Raw genomic sequence first — 19,018 nt, 5'->3', positions numbered from 1 at the left:
GTCTGCACAACTGATGTAGTTTATTGGCTTTATTTTAACACCGCGGCGTCCTTAAGCAGAGCACATGAGCAACGGCATAAGAGAAATTCACGACTCACTTGAGTGACGCGCTAAGTGGGAGGAAACTAATTAAAAAGCTGTAAATCAAAATTTCAATAAAAGTTCAGGAGTCAGCTGTTTTTCTCTGTTGTGATGTCATCGTGTCTCCACGCCGAGAAACTGTCAGATTTGCGGCTTTAATCACAGCTGTTAAGAATGCTCGTCTCTCACCGCTGCACGCTGTGGATAGATGATCGTTGGCTCCAACCGACATAATAATGGAATCGCTGACAGGGAGTGTCACCCTGTCCCTCGCTGTTACCTGAGCAGCACCTGTGGTCTCCCTCTTCTCCTGTCCTTAACACACGCAACAGACGCACGGGTGAGCGCATCACGTGCGCTCCCCACCAACTAGGAGCTTTTGCGTTGTGCTGAGTTGACTGGATAGCTGCTCGGTCATATAGCCATCAGCACCTTCGATGGGAGCACCTCAAGCGTTTGGACGACTTGCACCATCTCTTCAGTAACTTTGATGGGGAATTCGACATTAAGCAGGGAAAATGCCTGTGATGAAGGGATTACTAGCGCCGCAGAACACGTTTCTGGACACTATAGCCACTCGGTTTGATGGCACTCGTAAGTTTGCTTTTTAATCTCCATATATTTTAAATCATTGACTCATTTAAGGATGTGTAATAGTTTGCGATTTAAGTTCCTTTCCCCCCTCTTCTTTATTTTTGGCCGGCTGGGATTCTCCAGAGAATAAGCTTGCAGGCTGATCCAAAACGCCCAACACCTGTAATAGAGAGAATAGGGAGTTGTCAGCGCCTTTCAGTATGATTGCATGCTTGCTGTCCTCGATACAGATAGCGACATTAGATCACCAGGTATTTCACATTTCTTTCTATTTCTTTTTTCCTTGTCCAAAGAGAGACTTCACTAAAGTTCAAGGTAATCCAAAATTGTTTCCAGTATCAAAAGCAGACAGCGCTGAGGCTTTCAGCACCACAGACAGCGACAAAGGTCCACTCCCAGTTTACAGTAGGGGAGACCGGGGATAGTTGTAACGTGGGTTAGTTGTAACACTTCCAATTTCTCCAATCAGGGCTACGTTTCAAATGATGTGACTCATCCTGTGCATGCCCAATTCAGTTCTGCTATCACATGTGAAAAATCAGCACATTTTGTCAAACACAGACAATTTAACATGAAAAAAAGTAATTTGTATGCCAAAAAGTAAGTTTTTCTACTTTATTTCAATGTTTAATAGCATTATCTGCTTTGCAGTTAAACTCATCAAATTTAAATTATGTTATTTGTATGTCTATGGGGATATATTCTGTGTAAGTCTTTAGTGCTAATGTTTTAGCCGTTGGCTGTAATGTTAGCTAGTTCATGGCTATAGGAGTCTGGGTCAGTTGTAACAGCAACAGTCTGGGTTAGTTGTAACAATAATGCAGATGTTACAACTTACCACACTATTACTTTAACTTATATTAAACAAGTTGGGGCAACGACATCAGCAGAGAGAGGTTCACTGGTCACTTTTGTATATGCGGTTAATGCCATTGGCAACACAATTCCTCCACTGTTTGTGTTCCCACACATACACATTCTCACACTGTGTCAGAGATGGACCAGTAGGAAGTACTGGTAGTGGAAATATATCAGGATGGGTGCAAGAAACAGATTTCCTCATCTTTCTGAAGCACTTTGCAAACCACACCAAGGTAAGCCATGATAAAAAGTAATGGAATTGCGATGCTGGTGAGCAACTACATTTTTTCAGCTTCATTGTTATGTTCAAAATTGGTGCAAGAGTTGTAGGTTATAATGCCCACTGAGCCAATGAGGCCAAACTCAAGGAAGACCAATCAAAATTAATGAAATATTCAGTTGCAGAAAATTTCATAATTTGTCTTTTTTGGGGGGTTGGAATATGTTCAAAAGCTAGATTTCTGCATTCTGTCACACACACACACACAGCTACATAAATGGCTCTAAGTGCATTCATGTGTTGAATAAACAAAGATTACATGTTAATGTTTCGTTAGTACCCTTTTTTCATTGTGTTACATTTCACCCCAGGATATGTTACAACTAACCCAGACTATGGGGTTAATTGTAACATTTCACTCTTTGTGTTTGAGACCATACCATGCAATGGGTAATTGTGCTGCAGAGAAAATAGCTGCACTATTTAATAGCAGAGACATGTAAATACTTTGCATTACATTTTGAATCCACTACCTTAAACGAGCTCCAATTTACAGACAGAAATGTCAAAAATGTTACAACTATCCCCGGTCTCCCCTACAGCTTCTCGCCAGGCATTTGGGCAGCATGCACACAACTTGCAACCAGTGTTAATATTTGTGTTTTTGAAAGAAAAAAACACACAGCCCAACTTTCTGTGGCTTTCCACTCTTTTATCTTTACAGTGAAGTTAACCTTTATTATCTGGCTAAGTCCTGCAGACGCCGACTGCAGTCGTTCCTCCCGCCGGTCTGAAAGCAGCGGTCACATTTATCAAACTTAATTGGTCGACGGCGACATTACAGCAAGTCCTTCCCCAGGCGAAGCCCACACAGACGTTTCTTCAACTTTACTCTGAACTCTCTCTCAATAATAACCACGAGGATTCCTAAACACCAAGCACCGTATTTCATAACTATCTCGTGTTTCTCTTTGAGAATTCTTTTTTATTTTATTTTTTTCCAGGAATCATCAGCTGCTCAAATAGAATCAATGCACTGCTCTGCTCTCATTTTCCATTCAGCTTTGTTTCAGCTCTGTTGCTGTTTGTTTTGGGCAACTACTCATGTCCTTAGGCGTGGATTATTATGGACTTTGTGGCTGAATTTTACCGTCTTTGCTCTTTAATACAAATCGTTATATCGTAAAGTAAACAGGAATGAACAAAGGCAATGCTGTATATTGACCATTTTCTTTAAAAACACACACACGAACAGTAGCTTTTTGTGTGATTGGTGATTCAAATTTAAATTTACTAGAAATTGTCATGACAACCTGTCAAAAACTCACTTCTGTCTGTTCTCTCTGTGCCAGTACTTGCCACATTTTATTACATCATAGTGCTTCCTACATTTAGGGCTGATTCAAGCTCCAGTTTAATATATTAGCTCATTGGTATGTGTGCTCCCTGGGATGTTCTACCTTTCCTGTAGCTTGTTCACTTGGAGAATAGCAATAATAACCAGAAACATTTATCATTATTTCTGTCCAAATATCTGCTGGTTGACGACCAGTAAAGGCACACGATGACAATAACTATTAAGCTGCCTTGGCAGGAGGGCTGTCCTAACTAGGGGAATTGGGGTTGTACTGTACCTGTAGCACAAGCAGTTTGTCAAGCTCCCGAGAATGAACTGCTGTCCTTGAGTTGGTGAAGTAAAGGAAATTAATGTTGGATTTCAACTGCAAGACGGGGCAGACTGGAGGTAGCAGAGCCTGACGGGACAAATTAGCTATGATGGCCTGGCCAAGAGCAAATATAAGGGAAGAGGTAGTTTCGCTGCTATGCGATCTCCTATCACATCAACCAAATCCAAGAGCAGGTCAGACCTTTAAACGGTGATAAATGGCTGAAAGCAATAGTGGAAAACTCTTTAAGTTGATCTGATTTGTTCTTGGAGAAATATTTTTACATTTAGTGGTGGTCATTTAAATCAATTTAACTTTTTTCCTGGACAGTAACATTAACTTCTATATTCCAACCAACTGTTATCTGAATTAACTGAATTTGCCCTTTCACAACCAGAGTCTATAGAGAACTGAAAACACTCAGAATTAATTCTATTAACAAATCAAATCAAATCAAATCAAATCACTTTTATTGTCACATCACATGTGCAGGCACACTGGCACAGCACATGCGAGTGAAATTCTTGTGTGCGAGCCCCACAAGCAACAGAGATGTGCAAACACAACAACACAAACGAGCAAAATACAAGAATGGCCAACCTGAAACTAATAAATATATGTACAATATATAATAGTGTATGCATTTCTGGATGTGTATACTAAATATTTTCCTACGTGTGTGTGTGTGTGTGTGTGTGTGTGTGTGTGTGTGTGTGTGTGTGTATACACATTTTTACAAATTAAATAGTAAAAAAAAAAAATAAATAAATAAATAATGATAATAATAATAATAATAAAATATATAAAATATACAGAGTTGAATATGTGCAAAACAAGTGGCATTTATATACAGTGTGGAGTGCATAATGTTGAAGTTCCAGTAGTGAAGCTGAGGTGTCTATGACGTGTTCAGCAGTCTGATGGCCTGATGGAAAAAGCTGTCTCTCAGTCTGCTGGTACGGGACCGGATGCTGCAGAACCTCCTTCCTGATGGAAGCAGTCTGAACAGTTTATGGCTGGGGTGACTGGAGTCCTTGATGATCCTCCCCGCTTTCCTCAGGCAGCGCTTCCTGTAGATGTCTTGGAGGGAGGGAAGCTCACCTCCAATTATCCGTTCAGAGCACCGCACTACTCGCTGGAGAGCTTTGCAGTTGTAGGCGGTGCTGTTGCCATACCAGGTGGTGATGCATCCAGTGAGGATGCTCTCAATGGCACAGTGATAGAAGGTCCTGAGGATGCGGGGGCTCATACCGAATCTTTTCAGTCTCCTGAGAAAGAAGAGGCGCTGCTGGGCCTTCTTCACTGTTTTGTTTGTGTGTACTGACCACGTAAGATCCTCAGCCAGATGTACACCAAGGAACCTGAAGCTGCTCACTCTCTCCACAGCAGCGCCGTTGATGGTGATGGGGGTGTGTACTTCTCTGCACCTCCGGAAGTCCACTATCAACTCCTTTGTCTTTGCGACGTTGAAGGTGAGATGGTTGTCTTGACACCAGTGGGTCAGGGCGCTGACCTCCTCCCTGTAAGCTGTCTCATCACCGTTGGTGATAAGACCCACCACTGTAGTGTCGTCCGCAAACTTCACAATGATGTTGGAGCTGTTAGTGGCTGTGCAGTCGTAGGTGTAGAGTGAGTACAGGAGAGGGCTCAGTACACACCCCTGTGGAGCACCAGTGTTCAGTGTGATGGGGGATGAGGTGATGCTGCCCAGTCTGACCACCTGGCGTCTGTCAGACAGGAAGCTAAGGATCCAGCTGCAGAGCTTTGAGAGCTTTGAGAGCTTTTTAACAGCTTTGAGAAAACAGGTAATGCCTGTTCAGATGAGCTATTCAAACGGGGATATGAAATGTTAAATTCAGATTACTCTAAATGCTTCATTCCAGACAATGTTTTCCTCTCTTAGCCTGTATGATGTCACTGAGAGGAGTGACATAAAATACTATCACAGGGGCAAAGCTTTGGCTGTGAAGAAGCCCCACCCACCTGCCGTTGAACTCTTCTGTTTGCAAGAGGCAGCCAGTCAGAAAAAGTTTGGCTTAAATTGTAAAGGCAGGGAAAACAAAGACAGAGTATAAGATAAATAAGGATTATTATGAACCATGAATCATGCAAAGCTACTCTTGTGTGTTCCAGGAATAAAAATGTGCAGGTAGAAATGAGCATAATGTGTTTACTGAAAGTATTTAAAGCATTTTATTACATTTGGTTGAAATTGGTTCACTTCTTACTATGGTAACTCACATTATTACCTTCTCTGCAGCAGGTTATGCTCTAGGTTAGAGATCAACAGGTATGAAGTCACTGTCTAGTGATCCTGTAGCTTGGGAGGTATGATACAGGTCAGGTCATGTACTGATTAGTAGGTTGGCGGTTTGACAACTGACTGCTCCAGCCCGCATGCCAAATATCCTTCAGCAAGATACTAACCCCAAGTTTCTCTCTGATGTTTCCATCAGAGTGTGAATGTAAGATACAATCCACTTCAGCATTATAAAAGCTGCTTGTGTTAATGGGTGAAGGAGGCATGGTGTATAAAGCCCTTTGAGTGCTCAGATAGAGTAGAAAGGTGCTATATAAGAACCAGTCCATTTACCAGTTCTTTGTAAATAGCGTCATCCATTCCTGGAAGATCGCTTGAAACTCTGTGCACGGACAGCAGGATGGTCTAGATTTTTTAATAGCATCTAAAGTCTTTGTGTTTCTTAGATGAGCATCAGTAATTAAAACACATTCTTAGACACAACTTTATTCCATGTTTTTTTTTCTTGTTGGCTACAATCTTCCAAAGTTTTAGTTTTTATGAGCATTAATAAATGATCCTAACAATAATAAATGATACTAACAAGTCTGTTAACTTACACAGTCAGCATTTTTCTTGGCTTTCTTTTCTGGCTTCAGATAGGCTAAACTTTATTAGTAGCTCTTCTGCAGTCTTGCTGACCAAATCATTCACAGCGCTCACACATTCATACACTTTTAATACTGAACTACTATACAGTGCTTTCTCTCTCACACTCACACACACTCGCAGCTTTGTCTGCATGTGTTGCTTTCAGTCTGCACTGTTTTTTTTAACATGTTTATATTTTTATAACGGTTTTATTTTTATTTGTAAAAATCAGCCTATGTGCTGCCAGTACACTTCTCCGTGTTTGTGATTGGCCAGATGTTGCCACTCCTTTCAGATGAACATGCTGGGGAAACCCTGGGTTACGTTAGCAAGTTGATCACCAGTTAGACTAAATGTATCCAGATAATGGAAAGATATCCCTCGATATGATCGATATGATTTGGCATAAGATTAATTTTTATTATTTTAGTTATCTTAACTACATTTATCTAAACAGCAGTCACTTAATATATCAATGCTAATGGTAAGGCGGCCTCATCATCAAAAACACAATACTTGCTGCCTTGGCTCTGCAATCTAATGCTGGCCCTCCTTTCGTAAGGAGACCATATTGGGGTGTCCTGCTTCCAAGTTAAGCAGAAGGTCTGGTTGCCTCACAGAGTGTCGCCTTCTTCCCGTGCAGCACTGTTCTTCCAGATTGCTATTTCCTAGCTCTCAGCACAGACTAGTTCCACCTCCACTAGGCACGTAATTACTGTCACGAGCGCTGGTGCCAAGACTTGAAACAGCTGTGTGTTGAGTTGGAACACAACGCCAGTCGTAATGTTTAAGCGTGCATGTGAATGAAAACGAGAGAGAAGGAGAGAGAAGGAGAGAGAGCATGTGTTTAAAAGGAAACAAAGGGAGACCGGAGATCAAGAAGAAGCAGGAGAGTATGCTACATTTTCTGCATTTGGCTGCTTTGTGTCACCGAACTGCCCATGGTGTAGTTCCTGCTCAACTGCCTTTGAACGTGAGGGAAGTAAAACAGAAGTTTCCTCCCTGCTGATTAACGTTCCTTAACGCAGCACACCTAATTATGTGCTTAAGAAGTGGCTGAGGGATCCATATTGTGATTACTACTCGCTGCAAGGTGAATGTTAAAAGAGCCTACTGGAGTTTCTTACACAATAAAGGAAGCTGCCTCCAGTGAGCTGAGTTTATACTGTTGGTGTCTCTACGGCTTTGTCTCAACAGCAACCCCGTGACCTGCAAGAAGACAGAGGAAGCTAATTACCGAGTATAAAAGACCACAGACCGCACACTGACGCACATACAGTACGTTTGAGGAAGGTTTATTAAAGCGAGGAAAGCCTGGACTGTGTGCTGGCATTAACCAAGATTGTATATGTCATATAGTAACAGAAACAAGAGCGAGACTTTAACTTCTCTTAACAGATGCTTATTAATAGATGCAAACTTGTGGAAAAGCCAGCTCCGATATTGTCCTCGGTCAGAGAACGGCTGTGAAAGAAATAATGAGCGCAGTTATGAGACTGTGAGGGAGTAATCAATCATCATTGACTGTTGTGCTGCAGGGTGCAGAGGGGCCCTCACTTATTTGGCAGTGGATTGCCACTACTGTTCCAATTTTCTCCAAAGCCCACTTAATATTGAGACTCTTACATTTCAGGGCAAACAAAACAAAAAGTAATGGTGCTGTGCTGCACGCTCGGGAGCTCTAAAAAATCCATCATGTTAAAGAGACAGCTGCCTGTTCACACATCCACCAGAAACAAAGCTTTCATTTAAAGTCTTGTTTGTGACCATGCGATGCGTCTGTAACTAGGTCTGTTATTCACTTTCTTAGCTTAATTCTAGCAGAAAACAGCTAAAGTAAAGATTATTGTGTTTACCCACACAGGGTTTGGTGTGCACACTTAAACGCAGGATCCATTAGTTATATTCTAAAATATCCTCTCTCTGATCTGAAGGTGGAATAAGGCCATTCAGACCAGGGTGGAGTTTCTAAACTTCCTGGGTATGTCTAGTGTTTTGGGGAGGTGGGGAAACATCGTTACAGCACAGTATCTCGATATTTTGCGTAGCAATATTGTATCAATACAGGTAAACCAAATAAATTAACGCCATCCTGAGATAACGTTAGTTGAGCGAACTTATAAAATCCATCCAACAGCCGACACACACACACACACACACACACACACACACACACACACGCACGCACGCACGCACGCACGCACGCATGCACGCACGCGCACACACACACACACACACACACACACACACACAAAGCAAACTGATGGCTCAGTCACATAAGTAAAAATAGGAATTGCAACTTGTGCTGGCTAAGTGTTTGCCCAGAGTGCTGCAACTACTTATGAAGGTAAAGCACTTGCACCCCTCTGCAAACAGTCACTGTCTGACTGCAATCACTCTCAGAGAGATTGTCATCTGATTTATGAATGTAGACATACCAACATGTTGCCATCAGTCTGAGTGAGTCTTTGTCAATGAGCACAACTTGAGGGGACTCGGCTCTAACGTCTGATCTAACGTCACAGAAAAGTGGGAAAACCTTTTGTTATTGGATAAAAGAGATACTGATAAAGTTTGACTTTGAGGACATAATTAGCTTTTTTAAAAAATGTGATGGATTGCAATATATGTTATTGCAACAGTCAGCATATTGCAAAATATTAAAAGTTGCGACAATATTGCATCGTGAGTGAACTATTGTGATAATATGGTTTCTAGCACGGGACCTAATTTTGGATTACTCCCAGTAAAGCCTCTTCTGTCCCCTTCCAGCTGTGCCTTTGCAGTGCGTCAAAACACAAATCCTTCCACTTAATTTTTATTTAAAGGAAGTGGACAAATTCACAGGGACTAGAGTGTGTGATGACTGATAATTGTGTTGGTGTGACACCGTGTCCCATGCCATAGTTCAGGTCATTTCTGCGGAACATTCTTCATCAGGTGCCTGAGCATGTTGCCATAGAAATCTGCATTGATGGTTTGAATTTTTGGTGACTTATCCAGTAAATGATAAAAAACCATACTTAACAAATCCCTAGCACGGTCGTGACCAGAGACCCAGCTCATCACAAGCAACAATCCTCCAAACAAAAGTTATGCAAGTTTAAAACAGAAGTATTTTGATGACTTTGCATGTCTGTGTTGAAATTACAGAAGAGAGCCGCTGTGCTAGAAGCAGTTCAGAGGTGCACGAGTGGCTGATTTTGAAAGGCAGATTGACAAGATTTTAAAAGAGATGCAGGTTTTGTATCAGCTGCTAGACAACCTGGTTAACCTGTATTATCCCAAACAAGCTGTTTCCTACAACACAGCCAGCTGCATGCTAAAAGCAATGAGATAGAGTGCATCTATCTCCATACTCACTGTAAACCAACTGTGAAAAATCTAAATCTCAGTGTCACATTAATAGCAACCCAGCACTATCCACTGGCTTTAATAAGGCTTTGATAAAGTATTCAGTTAAAAAGACACAGCCACCCTCATCAGTACAGACTTAGCTGGGAAATGCTGTCCTCGCTGTAAGGTCACTGGACTTGATTATTACCGTGAGCTTAAAGGAGCGTGAGCCTCTCGTCTGTTCCACCAAACTTCTGGGACTTCTGAGAGCCTCCCCATCACCGTGGACGTTCTGCCTTGTTAAACCTCCTAATTAGCGAGATTCCTCTCCTAATCACCATCCCTAATGGACTGTCCAGAACGATCGACAAACTGGGTTTCACTAGAGGAAACCTGGGCCAAGTCGGCCATTTTTAGACTCAATTAACTGCGTGAGATTTTGTGAGACGGGGAGGAAAGTTTTTCTTTGTTTTGGGTTTTTTATGCATTTGGAAGAAGAGGGGGAAATAGACAATGGAGCGTGAAAAAGACACTGGCTGAGACAGACATGGAAGGAACAGCAGGTGTGCGACCTGCAAATTACAGGAATGTAATGCACAGTGTAATGTTTCATTTGGTGAGAGCTCTGGGGATTGTATGATAAAGGGGCACAGAGGTGATTAAGGCTGTGGATTTGTGTAATGATTTTCCTCCTTCAGTTACAGGGTGTGAGAGGATTACCACTGTTAGAATGGGTGCGAGAGTATGTGCATGCATATACTGTATGAATGTGTACAGAATGCTCCCACTAATAACCGAGACACAGTTTGTTGATACAGCACAGAAACTTAATCTCATTATCCCATACAATGACTGACTCGACTTTTAAGACAAACTGTACATGTGTAACCTTGGTTGCCATGGTGTGTGTCAGTGGTTACTGTGGCAACTGTAGAGTGACTTTCTTTTTGGTTATGTAACTGCTGCTCTAGCAGCATTTTCAGAGGCCCACATGAATTTCGTCAAAAATGTGGTGAGGTCTTTTCCATCCATCTCCCCACTTCCTGACCAATTTTTACCACACTCCATCTCCATCTTTCATCATTCCGCCTCTCACAGCTCCATCTCACTTACTTTCAACTTTCCAAATCACCCCCTCACCTTGTGCCCCTCTAACACCCTCATCTGTCTGCCACAGTGTATTTCTCAACCTCCCCTTCTAGTCCCCTTATCTGTCCACATCCCCCTTCTCTCTCATTCTCTCATCATATTTGCCATCCATCTTTTCTTCTCCCTGCTGTGCAGTGCTGTCCGATTCTACTTCCCTACTTTCTCTCTTCCCTCTCTCTTCCCTCTCGCTGACTCTCCACTGCTTCCTCATGCTCTGTTCCCCATCATAGGAATTGTTGTCGTGACTTAAATAGCTCTGGGGTTGCTTGCAGTGACGGCACAAGGCTGACAACGAGCTGCTCCCGGTGTGTGTGTATGTTTAAAATCCCCAAAACTGGGACAAAACAGTGTGCGGACAAGGTAGCAAAAACACACACTCACCTCTTCTCAAATATACCATCTGTTTAAGGCAGGGGTGCGCAATTCATTTTCCCAAGGGGCTACACGAGAAACTGGGACTGTTGTGGAGGATTGCACCAACAAACTGAACTGATGGTAAGGGCTAATACTGCAATTAGGCAATGAAACACTGGAACAGTCAACATTTTTTCACTATTTTATCAGCATTCACATTTTTCCAGCTAGCCACAGTCTATCCAAGCATGCAGTCACCTCCACAAAGAAATCACTCCCTGTCATAGACCTTTTCACTGAGGGCATTGCTGCCAGTTCCGCCGTAATCTCAAAAGTTTTAGTTAGTCCACAAACAAAGATGTGCATTACAGATATCACAGCTCTCATCCAGAGCCAAGTGTAAAAAGTCAAACTGGATCAGTTTATTTTTCAAATGAAGCTCCAGATTTCCCTCAGTGTTCCCAATCTGTCTTGTTAGGTTTCACCAACAGAGGCGTGCATTCCACCAAACAGTCTTTGATCCCCATCAGAGAGTGGCTTAATGTCACAAAGCTGCTCCATCCCTGGTTGAGCAAAGCGTGGTCAAAAGCTTCTTATACTTTTCACCTTTGAAAGCTAATTTCCCATTGTCTACACACCTTTGGTCAGGTACAACCAAAGGACTGAAACAGATCTGTGGGCTGTATAATGCCAGGGGCTGGTTTAAGAATTGGTGGTGAAAGACTTCACTTTCAGCTTTGCCTCATCTGACCCATCAAAAAATACATTGATCAACTGTAGTAAACCCAACCTGTTTTCTCTTTGCTTATACCAATGCTTTCACAGTCCCGAGGTCATCTGTTGTTTAACTTTTGGATTCCTGTGACCATTATTATTAAAGTTCTGCTGAACTTTGGTTTTGTGATATTTTAAAATTCAGACTCATTTTTGTTCTTGTGTTGTTTTGTGACATATTGAACTTCGGTTGCTGTTTTGATTTTATTTTTCTGCTTCCCCAGCGTTTCCATGTTGCGTTCCTTCGATCTCATTTATGTGTTTGTGTCCTTCACCCCGACTGTTTAGTGTCCAAATGTCGTCTGTCTTTTAATATTTCCCTGTTTTACTTTGTAGAATAATTTGTGGTGTCTGTGGTGTCTCCTTCTACTTTTCCTTTGTGCTAACTATTTTCACCTACTGTTGATGTCTTCATTTAGTCTTCCAAGTAAATATAGCCCTCTGGTTCTTCATTTCCCTGTCAGATTGTCTGCTATTTATTTTGGACTTTCCTTTCTCTGCTTTGTTTTACTTTGTCTGCCTTTGTGTTCTGGATTTGGGTCTCGTCTCCACCACAAATCTTGACAAAATCGACCAACATGATCATTTGACATGGAGCTCCTATAGTGTAAAGCCATGTTTTAAAGCCCCACAGTGTTAAGAATTTAAGTTTCCTTATCCGCTGCTGGTTTATGTTCTCTTTGTTTAAGTTTGTTTATGTTTAAGCCCATAAAACAACTCCGTGTACATGAGACATGCTAGTGCCTCTGTGAGGCTATGCATATTGAATGAAAATGCAAACATGATTGCTGAGATATTTAATATGGACCAGAGTTCAACCAATCCAGTGACCAACCAGAATTTCTATTCCAAGAGCCACACTCCTATGTTCACTAAAACCTGTTTATTAAGGTGAGGAAAACAGTCGTTATTTGCATAATTACAAAGAGCACTTTTCTGTAAAATTTATACCACTGGTTATTTTGTGTGTTTGTCTAAATTCTGTATGTGAGTAAATAGCAAACCAGTTGAAAACAGTCTTTTTAGTATTTTGGTTTTACTATTTACACTAGAAAGTTTAATTGATCACAAATCATTTGCAAATCTTTTGCTCACCACCTTCACTTAACTTTAATTACATAAGTAGTCTCTGTAACCACATGTGTCTTGCTTCTTCTTGCACTTTTTGTTCTTTTCCTGACCTCTTTCCTCTTCTGCCTTCCTGCTCTATCTTTCTTTGTCACTGCCTTTTCTCCTCCCTCTATCCTCTGTGTACCTGTGGGGTTTCACCAGCAGCTGTCATGCAGCAATGTGAGCATGAGGCAAAATGATCTATTGGCTTCCACACTGGAGCAATTAGCCAAAAGAAAATTTAAATGGAGAACACAGAACAACTTGAGGTTATGAAGAGGGTACGACAGAAGGTAAAAGATGCAGAGAAGAAGTAAGAAGGAAAGATGATTGAATTTTAGTTTAGCAGAGATTCAGGGTGCAGAGGAAAGATAAAGTAAACTTAGATAGTTTGTACTTTTTTAGAGGCAGTAAAGAAGGTGGACGTGTGCAGAAATGCAGGGAATAAGCAGATTGGGGTAAGAGGAAGGTGTGATGGAATTCCAAGGCTGAAGAGGAGATGAAGAGTAATTAGGTAGAGAGAGCCAAAAATGGTAGGAGGGACATCATGAAGAGTTGGAGGGCAGAGGAAGGAGAGAGCAAAGGTTGATAGTGGAGTAAAGTTGGAGTGATTGAGAAAGTGGAGGAGCAAGAAAAGGAAGTAAAAGTCTGAAATTTAGGAGGGTAAGAAAAGTATAAAGAAATTTAGTTGAAAAAACAGATTTATTTCATTATTTATTATTTTTTAAAGGTTGAAATTAGTTTTGTGGTGATTACAAACAAGTGTCCAGTTATTACAGTAGTAGATGCAAAATCTATTTGACTGTTTCCAAGTGTAGAATTTGTGATGTTCTTTCTTTTTTGAATTCTTGGTGATAATTAGTCTCTATTTTAATGTTCATGGGCTACTGCTCTTCCTTTTTCAAATGTTTGTTTTACTAATTGTATTACCATGATTATTTTTTGTGAAACATCTTGTAACATGTCTGTGAAGGTTCTCAGTCATCCAGGTCATCGTAGTCAAAGGAGCTTGCAAAGAAAAGCGTCTGGACTTCTTTAAGTTGCTTGAAGACGTTCTAAGGTCAAATGGTGGAGAGTCCCAGATATAAACCTAGTGGGAGTAACCCCCCACAGAGGGACAAAAGGACCCCCTGATGATCCTCTAATCGCCTGAGCCAAGGTGTGAAACTGGGCGTGGGTCCCAATCAGCCAGAGTTTTGGGTGAGCTCATTGTGAAACCTGGCCCCACCTTATCATGCGAATTCCTGAGGTCAGCTAGCCCAGGATGTGAGTGGGCGTTAAGGCGTCTGGGAAGGGATCTCAAAACTGGATTATAGATGGCAGAGAGTTGGTGTCGTAAACCACCGCCTCTGTTCAAAGATGGTCGCTCACAGTGGACATAAATGGCTTCTTTCACTCCTCTTTCAAACCATCTGTCCTCTCTGTCCAAAATGTGAACATTGGCATCCTCGAAAGAGTGTCCTTTATCCTTAAGATGCAGATGGACTGCTGAGGCTTGTCCTGTGGAGGTGGCTCTTCTGTGTTGTGCCATGCGCTTGTGAAGTGGCTGTTTGGTCTCTCCAATGTAGAGGTCTGAGCATTCCTCGCTGCACTGTACAGCATACACCACATTGTTAAGTTTGTGTTTTGGCGTTTTGTCTTTCGGGTGAACCAGTTTCTGTCTGAGCGTGTTGCTGGGTCTGAAATACACTGGGATGTCATGCTTGGAGAAAACTCTCCTGAGTTTCTCTGATACACCGGCTACATAGGGGATGACAATGTTGTTGCGTCTGTCCTTCTTATCCTCCCTCGCTGGTGTCTGGTCTTCTTTTCTGTGCCTCTTTGCTGACTTTAAAGTCAGCACTCACATCCTGGGCCAGCTGACCTCAGGAATTCGCATGATAAGGTGGGGCCAGGTTTCACAATGAGCTCACCCGAAACTCTGGCTGATTGGGACCCACGCCCAGTTTCACACCTTGGCTCAGGCGATTAGAGGATCATCAGGGGGTCCTTTTGTCCCTCTGTGGGGGGTTACTCCCACTAGGTTTATATCTGGGACTCTCCACCATTTGACCTTAGAACTGAAGAAGCTTCTCGGATGAGAGGTGAAACGTCTTCAAGCAACTTAAAGAAGTCCAGACGCTTTTCTTTGCAAGCTCCTTTGACAACATCTTGTAACATTTTTTTGAAATGCACTATATAAATAAAGTTTCTAATAACCACAACAAAAACAACAAAAATAATAATATTTAGTAGTGGTGGTCGTACTAATGGTAGCACACTTTCATGTAAAGCACTCTATACACTGTACTTAATTACATTACACACAAATTCAAGTGTAAAAGTTAAAAACTGTGACTAAAGCTGTTCTCTTAGCTCCTGCATTTTTGCAAATATTTACAACTGCTGGACCCTCTCACCACACATCTATCTTCTACACAAAAACATGATGATCTAGTTGTTTGTTTGACCTTCCCTTTTTCTAGTGTATCCATTATAATAAGTAAAATTTTATTTCTATAGCACCTTTAAAGATAAACATCACACAAATGCTTCACAACAAAATGCCAGAGGATAAAAACAAAGGTTAAAAAGTCTAAAAATATGACTTTTTAGTTGTTTAGTCCATGGATTTCAAGCTTACAGGGAGATTTCCAGAGTCTGGGGCGCACTGTTGCAAAAGCTCTTGAGACTTAAAATCGATATATAACTGAATGTCATCTGCATAGCAGTGATAACAGATGTCCTTAAAGGTGCTCGCAGTGTGCTGAAGAAAGAGCAGAAATAACTGAAATAACCAAAATAATAAGGGCCCCTAAAATGAACCTTGTGGCACATCATAGGTAAGCAAAGTAAAAGAGGACTGGTACTAAACACTGGTACTAAAAGGCAGCCAGGGAAAAGAATGGTTCAGATAGATGTGATGCAAACCACTCTAAAGCAGCAGACCCAGCAATAAATAATAATTGATGACTAAGAAGTGTGCAGCTATATGCACTTACAACTTGGACCATTATGGGTAGCTTATTGGGCCACTTCTTATAGCCTAACTTGTTGGTATGACTGCTCTTATGTGTTCAAAATAGCAAGTGTAAGTTTGAAGTATGTGTTCTGAGACACAATTATAAGGTGTTTTTAGTCCAGGTCCTTTCTATAGATAACCCAATAGGTTAGGTTAGGTGCATGTCAGAAGTCAGACACAGTCAGACCAGAAATTAACTGGTCGTTAACCTACTAGTTGCATACTGCAAAGCACATGTGAAGTTCAGTTGCACCCATGGAAAAATAGCCCAGGTGATTTTCTGGTGAATTCACAGTGATGAGTGAGTGTCATGTGTCCTGCTTCTCGAACACCAGGCAGCTGCCTAGACAAAACCAAATAGAGAATTTCCAGTAGTGAGAATTTGTCTGAAGCTATTCCCTGCTGTGAGCTGCATGTGAGAAGAAAACTTCATTGCCCTGACCTGATTTTGTTGTGCGAAAGCAACTATAGGCTAAATATAGTTCTTAACATATTGAATTTAACACAGGGCATGAAAGGAGAGTAGAGTTTAATGTACATGCTTAGCTTAATGTTTGCTTTGTTCTAGAGTATGTTCATATTATGTGTTTGATCCTGAGGGGAGGGGAGACAAGGTCATGCCAGGTAAAACAAGTTACCTAAGATGACCTTGTCTCCCCACCATGTGACGCAGTACAAGTATACTGTATGTGCAGACAATATATTGCATACCTGTCAATTCTAAGCAAACAAATTAATCTGCTGGCAAACACAGTAGAGTTTTTTGTCAACACCAACCTCCTGTGCTCTGAGAGCTGCCACGAGATAGGCTGCGGGCCTTTCCTCAGGACTCACGAGTCTCAATCTCCAACAGTCTTGACTGCCTCCCTTTTTCATACCCTCAGCCTCAGGGGCCTCACGCCTGACAGCCAGTCCCAGTGCTAAGACCCACTCTGACCATCTGTCTGGGCCATTCAGGCCAAATACTGCTGCTGACGTAGACACGTTCATATGTGTTTTTCTTTTTCACATATTGGGATCACTGTCAATTAGACTTTTCTGTATGCTAATGAATCCAAAACATTGTTACATTTTGTTTTCCTAGTCATGCTTACCACAGCTCTTGGTAAAAACCCAAAACATTTCAATTTTTCTGTCAATGCAAATGAATTATGCAAGTTTTTGTAAATTACTTGTTTTCCTGTATTGGTATTCAAATAGCCAGAAAGTATTTTAAGACAGATTAAAGAATAGATTATACTCTGTTTTGGACACAGACGACTAGAGACATGATGGTCATATAGTCATTGCTATTATTCTTTGAACTCTTTATTCTTTGAATTTACATCAAACAGACCCAAGCAGACTTGTGGACTTGGAAAGGCTAAAGACTATTTTTGTTTTTATTGGTTATTACAGTTCAAATTGCCACCAAAACTACACTCACCAGCTACTTCATTAGGTACATCTATTCAACTACTTGGAAAGTTCACATATCTAATCAGCCAATCACACAGCAGCAACTCAGTGTATTTAGGCATGGTAAAGAGAACCTGCTGGAGTTCAAACCAAGAATTAGAATGAGGAAGAAAGTTGATTTATGCAACTTTCAACGTGGGATTGTGCTTTGTAGCACATTCGATCAGAACTTGGCATAAACACCATTAAACCGTGGGTAAAACCTAGTACTAGTAAGGTGTAGCTAATAAAGAGGCTAGTGAGTGTCCAAAACAGTTTCCTGTTACTGTTCTGTTTTCCCACATCTTAGCCAATATTAAACAATAAGTAATAGCGATGATGGAAATAGTACTAAAGCTTTAATAAGCAAATGTGTTTCTGTTATTAAATAACCTAAAAGCATCGGGTATAATGACATTTATATTTTTTTTATAGTGAGCACTGTCAGAGTGCTGAAGCAACTATTGATTTCTTGATGGGATTCGAGAAAAGGAACAAGCTGCTCGTTCCTCTTGTGTCACATACAAGATTTTTGTTCCCTGTAGTTGAATTCCCAGTTCAGATCTAAGGTGTCTGCTTTCAACAAACCCTGACATAAAACATAAAACTATTAATTACCTGGAATGAAGAAAAAAAAGATTTACTGATGCAGAAAATTGATTTTTGCAATGAAACATAATTGAACAAGTCACTTTGCAGGATGTGTCAGCCAGTGATTATAAACAAGCTCGTGTCACTTTGTGGGTTTGTGTTTGGTGTATCGAGTAAAGTGCTTGCAGCTCATTTATTTGCTCTGATTATACAAATGTCTCAAAATTTGTGTGGGTTCTGTATAATTTCTCAATACCAAATGAAGCCATGCATGTATCTGTATTCTTACTTCATCGTGTAATTCATGGACAAGGATTTGCTGGTTTGACTGCTTATCAAATTACAGCAGTGGACACGCAAATACATAGACCTATAGACACTCACGCACTATAGAAACCGTCAAAGCAGCATAGTCAACTGTCGTGTATAATGGGCATTGTACTGTAAACAGTAGCTGTCTGTCAGCACAGCTCAGCATCATTCTGCACAATCCTGCCACTGTGGGTGTTTGTTTGCACACATGGGTGTATGTTTGTGTGCCTTAATAGATGGATTCAGGTAGAAACAGCTGGTCCACTTCAACTGGGTATTTAGAGTTAGACACAAATGGGCTAATTAATTGTGATAGACTTCAGCACAGTGATTCTTTTTTTCACTGTCATCACGTCACGTCTCCCTTAGTGATCCCCTTCTCCAGATTTTTCTCTCACTCTTTACCAAAATTTCTCCTGAGCCCATGGCCTATCTTTAACACGACTCTCACTAAGAGTATTACAAATGAGAAATCAGTGTTTATTAAAGCCAGGGACTTTCAAGGAGTTTCATAGGCATATTTCTTTCTACACAGAAATCACTAATTTATTTAGTTAAATAACCTTTATTTTACCCACACAGGCCTTTATGTGTCTAAGCTAAAAAAACAACAAAACAAAACCCCCATCCTATCAGAATTA

General features: G+C 41.1%; 1 protein-coding gene across 1 annotated transcript in view; it reads left to right on the top strand.

Annotated features, from left to right (window-relative positions):
• The first annotated feature begins 599 nt into the window (after nt 1–599).
• Nucleotides 600–19,018, top strand: part of kcnh8 (potassium voltage-gated channel, subfamily H (eag-related), member 8) — a 57,684-nt gene continuing 39,265 nt past the window's right edge. The window contains exon 1 of the mRNA XM_085395531.1: nt 600–675. Within this exon, the coding sequence (XP_085251657.1) occupies nt 600–675 (76 nt within the window). The remainder of the gene's footprint in view (nt 676–19,018) is intronic.

Source organism: Rhamphochromis longiceps, linkage group LG22 (genome assembly GCF_057381845.1).
Source record: "Rhamphochromis longiceps isolate RC_006_pf linkage group LG22, R_longiceps_female_GT1.1, whole genome shotgun sequence".
Classification (NCBI taxonomy): domain Eukaryota; kingdom Metazoa; phylum Chordata; class Actinopteri; order Cichliformes; family Cichlidae; genus Rhamphochromis; species Rhamphochromis longiceps.
Note: the sequence above shows the minus strand (reverse complement) of the source record. Positions and strands in the feature narration are given on the sequence as shown.